At 33.4% G+C, this 10,326-nt stretch overlaps 2 protein-coding genes across 2 annotated transcripts; both read left to right on the top strand.

The window, feature by feature from the left end:
- The first annotated feature begins 4,363 nt into the window (after window positions 1–4,363).
- On the top strand, window positions 4,364–5,239 carry LOC116117318 (ATP-dependent DNA helicase PIF4-like). Its single transcript, XM_031403353.1, has one exon. The coding sequence runs from the start codon at window positions 4,364–4,366 to the stop codon at window positions 5,237–5,239; it is 876 nt and encodes a 291-aa protein (XP_031259213.1).
- Window positions 5,240–7,667: 2,428 nt separating this feature from the next.
- Window positions 7,668–9,175, top strand: LOC116117301 (50S ribosomal protein L18-like). The gene is made up of 2 exons (XM_031403337.1): window positions 7,668–7,752; window positions 8,652–9,175. The coding sequence occupies exon 2, from the start codon at window positions 8,666–8,668 to the stop codon at window positions 9,047–9,049; it is 384 nt and encodes a 127-aa protein (XP_031259197.1). The 5' UTR covers window positions 7,668–7,752; window positions 8,652–8,665; the 3' UTR covers window positions 9,050–9,175.
- Window positions 9,176–10,326: the final 1,151 nt, after the last annotated feature.

The following is a 10,326-nucleotide window of genomic DNA, read 5'->3' as shown; positions in this document are numbered from 1 at the left end:
TGACACGTTCCATTGTATTGATTGACAATTCGGATAAAGATTAAGTTAAGGGTTTTGACATACCATGAACCTATACTTAATTGGGATTAGACAAGATAGGGATTTTACTACAAAGAATGTGCGATCGGGAAAAAGGTTCATTGGAGTTTAACTTCATTGTGGCTAAGGAGTTATGGAGCTTTGCTAGATGCCTACCATAATTGGTGGGAGTTTCGATCATAAAGAATTGTGACAAAACATATCGGATTGCGAGGTTACAGTGAACCTAAGTGATCACACCTAAAAACCAAGTGTGAGAAGAAAGAGCAATACATATCGTTAAAGGTTAACAATGTTCGGATGTAAACGTGTGCATCCACATTTATGTATTGGTGAGAAATGATTTCTCATGGAAAGCTAGTACTTACCAAGAGTAATAAGGTAACTAACTTGGTCATTATTGGATTAGATTCAATAATGGACTAGAATATATTATTGAGTTGGATTCAATAATGGGTTAGATATTGAATGAGATTAGTTTATATGCCTTGATTATAAATTTGTTTAAATCAAGGATTTAATATTAAGGAGTTAATCTTAAATTGAAATTGTTTCAAAGACTTAGGATCAATAATGATTTAATATTAAATTGAATTTATTTCAAGGACTTGAAAATAATATTGAATTTGTATTAAGTGTTAATATAGGATTCATATTAGTTCAAGGACTTGAGAACAATTTCAAATTATTGCAAAATGGTCCTTGTATATAAATATGTGTTTATCTCCAACCTAATTTTTTAATTGAAAAATATCTCACTCTCAAGCTCAAGATAGGCTCTCTCTTCTTCATCTTGGGGTGGATACACTTTGAGGATTTTCATCAAATTTGTTGAAGATCTTGAACTCATTTTCAAGTTACAAAAGTTGTAAAGCTTAAAAGGTAACAAATCCACCCTAATTTCGTATAAATACATGTCATATGAACCTTACTTCATGCTCCACCAATTTTCACCTTGTTTCCATTATGTTTATCTCTAATAGCATAGGATCTTATAGTTATTTCGATGTTTCATTGTTAATTGATGAATATATTATTTCTTTACACAGTGGAATTAGAGTCGTGGAACTTTGGTGAACCATCTTACAATTGCAAACATTGTGGAGCAGTTCTCTGGTATGAAGAGCGAACTGTTAAGGGCAAAAACCCAACTACTCCTTTATTTTCATTATGTTGTATGGATGGCAAAATTTAGTTACCATTATTGAAAGAACTGTCTAACCATTGAAGTGACTATTGGATGTATCGAATGGTAATAAGGGGATTAAATTCAGAGGCAAGATAAGAATATACAATTCATTATTCTCATTTACATCAATGGGAGGGCAAGTTGACGATGTGATCAACATATGAGGTGGCCTATATGTTTTCAAACTTTGCTTCCAGAATTACCACCGAATAGGATCGTTGCTTCCACTTGACCCAAAAAAACCTACGTTTGCATAGCTTTATATTTATGAGACACAATATGAAACCAGTCATAGATTAAATTGTATGGGAGCTAATACAGATGATAGTACCTTTGACAAGAATTGGTCCAGGAATTGCAATTGATGTTTGATATGAACAATGAATTGGTAAAAAGTTTTTGCTTTGCCAAGGACCATATGCATTTGAATGATATTCCATAAATGCATTTGTGATTAAAAATGAATAGGAAAAAGATGGAAGACAATACAATTAGCCAACTGCATCTAAAATTTTTGATTTAATTGTTGGTAATATTGGAATTTCAGATGTTGGAAAAGATGTCATTGTTTATCATTCAAGAAAAGGTCTTCAAAGGATTACTGGCTTTCATCCAAGTTTTTTGGCATTAAGTTATTCAATTTTATTCCTATATGGAGAAGATGAATATAGGATTGACATTAAGCATAGGGAATTTGCGGACACAGACTCTTCCAAGAGAAACAAGCTAACTATGAGACAATTTTATGCCTCAAGATTGTTGTATAGATTGTATGAAGGGCATACTCTAATGAAATCGGGCAGATTATTATAGCAATATATTGTAGATGCATATATGACTATTGAAGAGGAAAGCTTTTGTTGGATTAGAAAAAATCGGGAAATACTAAGGAGTGATTTGTACAACGGATTGATGGATGCTATTTCAGAAGGTGATGTTAATGCACAACATCTAGAGAAATCTACATTACTACCATCATCTCACATTGGCAGTCCCCGATACCATGTTCAAAATTATCAAGATGCAATGGCAATTTACAGACGTTATAGATATCCAGATATTTTCGTGACATTCACATGCAATCCCAAGTGGCCAAAAATACAATATCTATATAATTCTATTGGAGAATGTGATCAACAAGGTAGAGTAATTGCAGTTTGTAGAGTTTTTGAAATAAAATTGCTTGAGCTGATGAAAGAGATAATATATATATATATATATATATATATAAGTGAAACTATAGCAAATAAGTGATCTAATGAATAAAATGTCTATTTCTTTTAAAATATTTGGTTTATTGATGATTTAGCTTAACTTATTATACTATTTTTCACAGTAATCTATACTATTGAGTTCCAAAAGAGAAGCTTCCCAATTCCCACATGCTCATATATTGGTTTTCCTCCACCCAAATATAAGAATCCTCCAGCATCCAAAATTGATACAATGGTCTCTACTGAAATACCAAATAATCATATTGCCTTTGCAGTTGTTGAGAACTACATGATCCATGGTCCATGCGGTGACTTCAATAAAAATTCACCATGCATGGAGAATGGCAAATGTAAAAAACATTTTCCAAAGAAATTATTGAATCAAACAATTGTAGATTATGAGGGATACCCAGTGTATAGAAGATGGGATACTGGAGCATTTGTTTAGAAAAATGGTGTCAAACTAAATAACTTTTTTGTTGTTACTTATAATAGGAATCTATTGGTTAAGTTTGATTAGCACATAAATATTGAGATATGTAATTAACATAGATCAATCAAGTATCTATTCAAGTATGTCAACAAAGGACCATTATTTTAAAACCCGGATCGGAGGGCAAACCGTTTTGCTGTCCGGGTCAGGGTTCAATCGGTCCAACCGGTTGGATCGATGACGTCAGCAATATTTTATTTTTAAAAAATTACATGTTAACCCTTTAAATTTCAATATATTACAAAAATTCCCCTAAAAAGTTCAAATTGGTCCCTAAAATTTTTATTTATTCCAAAAATGCCCCAATAAAATTACCAATTAATCCCTAAATTTTTGATATATCTTCAAAATACCCCTATAAAATTACAAAGTAACCCTCATAATTTTAAAATATTTTAAAAACCCCCCTGAGACCTAAACCGGACCGGAGAAGCTACCGGTTCCCGGTCCAACAGGTCCGATCCGGTTTTTAAAACAGAGCAAAGGACTCTATAGAATTACAGTTTCTGTGGAAATTAATAACAACGGCCAAGAGAATGTTGAATCCATTATTTTAGACGGGAAAGACGAAATAAAAGCTTATCTTGATTGCAAGTATGTATACAAACGCATCAAATACAATGTTTTTATATTATTAATTGATATTTGTTATAAATATAATATTAATTAATTTAATACCAAAAATTACAGATATATCTCTTCTATGGAAACTTGTTAGAGGATATTTTAGTTTGACATGTATTACAGAGAACCATGAGTTGAAAGATTGTCATTCCACTTAGAGAATGAATAAACAATTATCTTCAATCCAAATAAGTGTCTAGTTGAACATTTGGAAAGCAAAGTTGTTGCTGAGTGGATGAAGTGTAATCAACAATATGATTCCGCAAGATTATTGACTTATTCTGGTTTTCCAACCGACTGGGTTTGGAATGATAAACAAAGAGAATGGTATCCACAGAAAAGTAGAAGTGTATTGGCAGGATCTTCTTTGCATATCTAGGTAGTGGTGAGAAATATTATTTACGAATGCTTTTGAACTTAGTCAAAGGAGCAACATCATTTGAAAATATTAGAACTGTCAATGGACTAATACACCCTACATTCAAAGATGCATGTTATGCATTAGGGTTGCTAGATGATGATAAAAAGTGGAATGATTGTTTAGCTGAAGCATCAGTATGGGCTACCGGGAGGTAGTTAAGACAACTTTTTGTAACTATTATCTTATTTAATGAGGTGGTAAGTCCAAGAGACTTGTGGACAACAAATGTAGATTTGCTATCTAAAGATATTCCCTACATTCTTAAACAAAAATCACAGATGATAGCATTGAAATACAGTCCTGAATATATTCACGACTATGCATTCCTCGAGATTGAAGATTTGGTTTAAAAGGGAGGAAAGTCCTTGGCTGATTTCCATGGAATGCCAATTTCGGACCATTCTGCTTTTGAAAATGCACAAAATAAATTAATTCTTGAGGAGTTAAATTATGACAATTACAACAACAAAACACTGCACAATGATTTATACAAGGGTCTCAACAATTGCCAAAGACACATATATAATTCAATCCTTGATTTAGTAAACAATCAAAGAGGAATACCATTTTTTGTTTACGGGCATGTTAGAATAGGCAAAACCTTCCTATGGTCAGCAATCATAGCAAAATTACGGTCTGAACGTAAAATTGTTCTCACTATAGCTACCTCAGGAATTGCTGCATTGGTGCAACCAGGAGGAAGAACATCACATTCACGTTTCAAAATACCTTTAGATACCATAGGGCAAAGTACATGTGATATTAAAAAGGGAACACAATTAACAAAACTACTTTTGGAAACATCTTTGATAATTTGGGATGAAGCACCCGTGGAAAATATATATTGCTTTGAAGTTCTTGACAGAACTTTTAGAGATATTTTGTCTGAAAAAGATCAGTCAAATGCAGATATAATATATGGAGGCGTCACTGTTGCCCCGGGTGGCGATTTCAGACAGATTTTGCCAATTATACCAAAAAGGAAAAAGCATGATATAATGCAAGCCTATTTATCCTCATCTTCCCTTTGGCAACATGTAACGGTGTTGAAATTGACAGAGAACATGAGATTGAAGAAAAATTTAGGAAACCCAACAGAATTAAATGAGTTGAACGCTTTTGACAAATGGTTACTTGAGATTAGAGAAGGAACAGGCGTTGTAGAAGATGAAAGTTACATCCAAATTCCTGAGGATTTGAAGGTCACTCAACATAACAGTCCCCAAGAAACAATTGTGAATGTTGTGTTCCCAGATTGAGCAGCTCAGATAAACAATGTTAAGTATATCAGAGAGAGAGCAATATTGACAGCTAAAATGGAATAGTACATGCATTGAATGAATATATCACTCAAAACCTGCCATCAGATGGAAAGGCATACCACAATTCAGACAGTACTTGCAAAGTAGTAGGTATCTCAAATGATGATGACATTCTGTATCTAACTGAATTCGTTAACTTTTTAATATGCTCCGAAATGCAGAAACATAAATTGCAATTAAAAATTGGCATTCTGATTATGTTACTGCATAATTTAAATCAATCTGATGGTTTTTGCAATGGGACCAGATTGATTGTAACCCATTTAGGAAAGTGGTGCATCCAAGCAATGATTATTACTGGGTCAAATATTGGTGATACCGTTACGATTCCCAGAATAATAATGTTCATTCTAAGCGTTTTTAGCCAGATTTTTCACGATCTAGCCATTTGGCTAGATCAGCGCACGGTCGGCCATAGATGGTCAGTCGTGGGCCTTTTCGGCGATCGACCACCGGCGAAGGTGATCGGCATTTAACGATCGGCCGCCAGCGGAGGTGGCCGGCAGTGGTAGTTTTGGTGACCTAAAATTTGTTTTAAATACAAGGGCATTAATGTCCAAAAATTTAATTAATTAGGGGTAAAATTGTAATGGCAGGTTCATGTAAATTAATTTAAAAATAAGGGTATTTTTGTCAAAAAAAATTACTAATAAGTGGTAAAATTGTAACAAAAATAAGATTACTAAGTAATCTTAAAATACCTAAGAAAATTGAGATAATTAGATTACTTCCTATATTACAAATAGTAATTACTATTAGTTTTGGAAAATTCTGGAATTTTATGTTACTTGACAATCAAACGTGGTAATCAAGTAATATAAGATGACATTACTTTAGTAATCCCCTATTATCTCCAACCAAACACACCCTTAATGAAACATAATTTATATTATTTGCAATATACAAATAATTATTACTATGTGAAGACAAATTCCTTAAGACAGAACCTAAAAAAATTATAATTTATTATAATGTGGAGTTTATTCTAATTTATAACTGGCCAAGCTAGGATTAAATTTTTTTATAACTACATTGAGATTATTCTTATATAAAATATCAATATAGGGTGGTCTTGTTGTACTAAAATTTTAATGAGATTAATAAGAATCCATTTATTCTTCATTTTGAAAAAAAAAATAATAAAAATTCAAAATTTTCAGAAAAATATTAAAAGAAGAAGTTTTTTAAATTTATTTTTTAACTCTCAAATCAATTATTACATCAAAATAATTTTAAATATTAAGAAGGAAATAAGTATACAAAAACATTAAGGGTCAATTGCATTTGATTGGGCTCTTGCTACTAAAAACAACAAACCAGATTATTTATTTCATTTAACTGAAAAAGGTAAAACAAAAAAAAAAAAAAAAAATAATCCAGAAATTAGCATGTTTTATTTCTCATTTTCATAAATAATTTACCCGGAAGGATTGTTATCTGGCTAGGCTGGGCCGGGACTGACTTGGCCCAAATGACTTTAAAAAGAGTAAACGACATATTCCCACCCAAGGTTTGGCGAATCTATGTTTCCACCCCTAATTTCATAAATTACAAATTCTCAAATTAACAGAAAACTATTCAATCTAACATTTAAAAAGGTAAAATGGTCATTTCAAAGATAAAAATTTCAAGATAACCCTTCACTTCTCAAATCCACTCCACCGGAAAATATAAAATAACCCTTCACTTCTCAAATTCACCCTATCGGCGATTTTAGGCCATTCCGGTCTATTTCCAACGCAGTCAACCCCTCCCGACATCACCATTACAATCCCCTCAAGCCCACACCAAAACCCCTTAACCTCTCCACCTAATTAAACTCCCCAATCACCGGCCGCCACTCTTAATGTTAGTCGGCGTTTCATCCAAATTCCAACATGCCTCGGCATCGAAAACCACCCTAAGACCACCAATATAGCATCACCAGCTTCCACCCACCAAAACCCTTAACATCACCGATCGTAATTGCCCGCCGATCACCACTGCCTCTCCCTTAGGTTTTTGCGTTTTGTCGCTCATTTTCAACCAAATTCTAACACCTCGCTGAGGTGCAATCAGGTGGAAAAGTTAAGGGTTTCGATAAGGGGGTAAGGGGATGTTGATGGTGGTGTCGAGGAGGTTTAATGATGTTAGAATTAGGCCGGATTTTGGGCTTGGCCAGGATCTCCTCTGGGAGTTATTTGAGAGAAATTTGAGATGTGGAGGTTATTTTGAGAGAAAAGTTACGATATTAATTTAAGGGTGGGAATATATAATTTATGAAACCAGGGGTGAGCAAGTAGATTTGCCAAACCTTGGGTGGGAAAATGTTGTTTACTCTTCTAAAAAATTTGAATAAAATTTTAAGCCTCATTTTTGTTCTCAAAATTTCCCGGTCTACGTGACTGTAAACAGCCACCCTCACACTTACCGCGAACGGGCTGCAGCCCCTTTTCAAGTCCGAACCAAAGGTAAATCTTTTAACTTTAAATTTTTATTTATCATGTTGTTTTTGTTTAGAGTTTTCACGTATTTTGATGTGCTATTGTTTGCCTCTGATACTTGTTTAGATTCATTTACCTGAATTTCACTCAAACAAATATGAAATGAGCTGGCTTAACTAAATTATTTAAACCCGTTGGTGAAATTTATTGTCTTGTTGGATAATCTTTCACGTTTTTTCAATAGCACTGAGCATTTCAGGTCCACACATAACCTGCTTGACAATATTCCTCACAGGACCTTTTTTTTTTTTTGGGCGGCGGCTGTAGGGGTTGTTCTGTTCATCAGTTTTGAAGCTTTTTGTTAAAGTTTATAATGACCCAAGTGAGGGATTCTCTTGTTTCGAACTGGGTAAATCTTGTTTTATGGATGTTTTAAAGTTATTCAAGATGTTGTTTCTAATACTGAGAGTATCTGGAATACAAAATGGAAAATTATACGAACTATATCAAATTCATATTACTATGTATAAATAAGTTTATTATGCAATGTATTTATATCCTACTCAATAATCCGATTATGCATTGTTCTGTGCTCGCTCTAAATATCGTCTGATTTTCGTGTTCAAAATAGGCGTATAGTGTTGGAGTATTCTTTTGTAAATATATTGTAATGTTCAGTGCTATCTATGTAGTAGGGTACTTGTTGAATCATTTCTGTAATGTTATTCAAACTACGTTATAGAATACTTATTAGATTCTTTTATCACAAGTTTGTTTGAGCATGTAGAAATCAGTGGAATGATTGGGTAAGTTGAAATCATGTAAATGTATAAAGAAATTTACTTATTAGTTTCACGTATTTTGTTCCTTGTTTGTTGGGTGAGACATACGACTTATGACCAGTTCGAATCTGATGAACTGATCAGGAATATAGCGAAGGATGACGGTTTTGAAGAGGTATGTTTTGCGGTTGTTCATATCATTGAAGTACATTACAGCAAATGTAGTGGACAGAAACAATGGGCGGATTGTTGCAACAGCATCTACAGTTGAACATTCTATTAAAAACTCCCTTGAATGTGGTCGATCCTGCAATGCCAAGGCGGCAACAGTTGTGGGAGAGGTCTTGGCTATGCGACTCAAAGTGGAGGGCCTTGAACAAGCACAAGGAAGAGGGATTCATGTCGATGTAAACAAAGAAGTTGAGAAAAAAGGTTTCAAGAACCGCACCAAAATATGGGCAATTGTCAATGCGCTCAAGAACAATGGAGTCAAACTCGTTCTTGACGATAGTGATGATGATGCTTCCAGGCCAAGTTTCTAATAAGTTTCCGCTTTATCGTTTCTTCGTTTTAGTCTTCCCTAAATGTTTAGATTTCTATGTAGAAGGTAGTTTATACATGTTTAACTAGTGAAACAAAAGAAATGGTTGATCCGATAGAGATTTGTAAGCAGTTTACTAATCTTAATAACTATACTTCAATCGAAACTAATAACTAAAATTAATAATAAAGAATTAAGGAAAATCACTTGAAAAGCAACAACTAATTAAAACTAAAATTAAACAACTATAAAATTATCTAAAACCCAGTGGACCAAAACCTAGAGCGCCAATTTCACTATAACTATCCAGATCTATGTCAATCATCTATTTATTGTTTATCAATACACTCTCTAGGGTTCGCACTCACTAAATCAAGATATTACCGTAAGGCTTTCGGAATTAACCTAGTATCTTTAACATAAGACTAGTTAGGCCATATAGTCTAGCTTGTAAATTAAAAACTCATTAAACATAAGAATACTTGAAATCAAGAATAAAGGCGTATCTATCAAAGCACATATACAAACATTAATTATTCAAGAAATCATGAACCTACTAATACTCTGCCAGGGTGTACGCACAAAGTACTAATTATTCATTCACATGAGTTCTTCCATATTGAAACATAATATATATCTAATTTCAACACACACAATCTAATAATTCACACTAAGTGTCGTCACACAATAATGAAAATTAAGGATTAAATTAATAATATGAATGAATCAAGATTTCCATTAAATTGATAACAATAACATATGTTTTAACACAGAGCCTTCATATTAAGGTACATTGGATCCCTAGAAAAGAATTTAGTTACACATTGACATAAAGAAAGCAAACCTCAATTCCCCCAAAAACATGAATAATCCAAAACCCTAGGAAAAATCTCCTTCTTTTTCTTGCTACAAAGTGGCTCTCAATTTAGAACAAAGAGAATTATCCCTAAAATAAATTACAATGTCCTATTTATACTTTTTCTTTGCTGGGGGTGTTTTTGAAAAAATACAAGTTCAAGTCAGAGTTGGAAAGAGGTAAATTTTTTCTTTTCTTTGCAATCCACGCCATGACGTGATTTTGTGGCGCCACGGTGCCGAATTCTCCTGCAAACCTTAAAACTCTTTTGCGGTGCCGAATTCTTCACACCGCAACCCAATCTTTTTGCCCTAATCACTCTTTCGCGTTGTGACATAGAAAACCCCTGCCATAGCGTCATCCAGTTGTTTAGCATTTATTCTCCTCTCGATGCTCTAGTTTCTTTTTCTTCGCATGTCCAA

The sequence above is a fragment of the Pistacia vera genome, unplaced genomic scaffold (genome assembly GCF_008641045.1).
Source record: "Pistacia vera cultivar Batoury unplaced genomic scaffold, PisVer_v2 Contig804, whole genome shotgun sequence".
Lineage (NCBI taxonomy): Eukaryota > Viridiplantae > Streptophyta > Magnoliopsida > Sapindales > Anacardiaceae > Pistacia > Pistacia vera.
The sequence above is the reverse complement of the archived record's forward strand: the minus strand, read 5'-3'. Positions and strand labels throughout refer to the sequence as shown.

Excerpts from the sequence above, each read along its gene's own strand:
- LOC116117318 (XM_031403353.1), top strand. The coding sequence starts at position 4,364 with ATGCCAATTTCGGACCATTCTGCTTTTGAAAATGCACAAAATAAATTA.
- LOC116117301 (XM_031403337.1), top strand. The coding sequence starts at position 8,666 with ATGACGGTTTTGAAGAGGTATGTTTTGCGGTTGTTCATATCATTGAAG.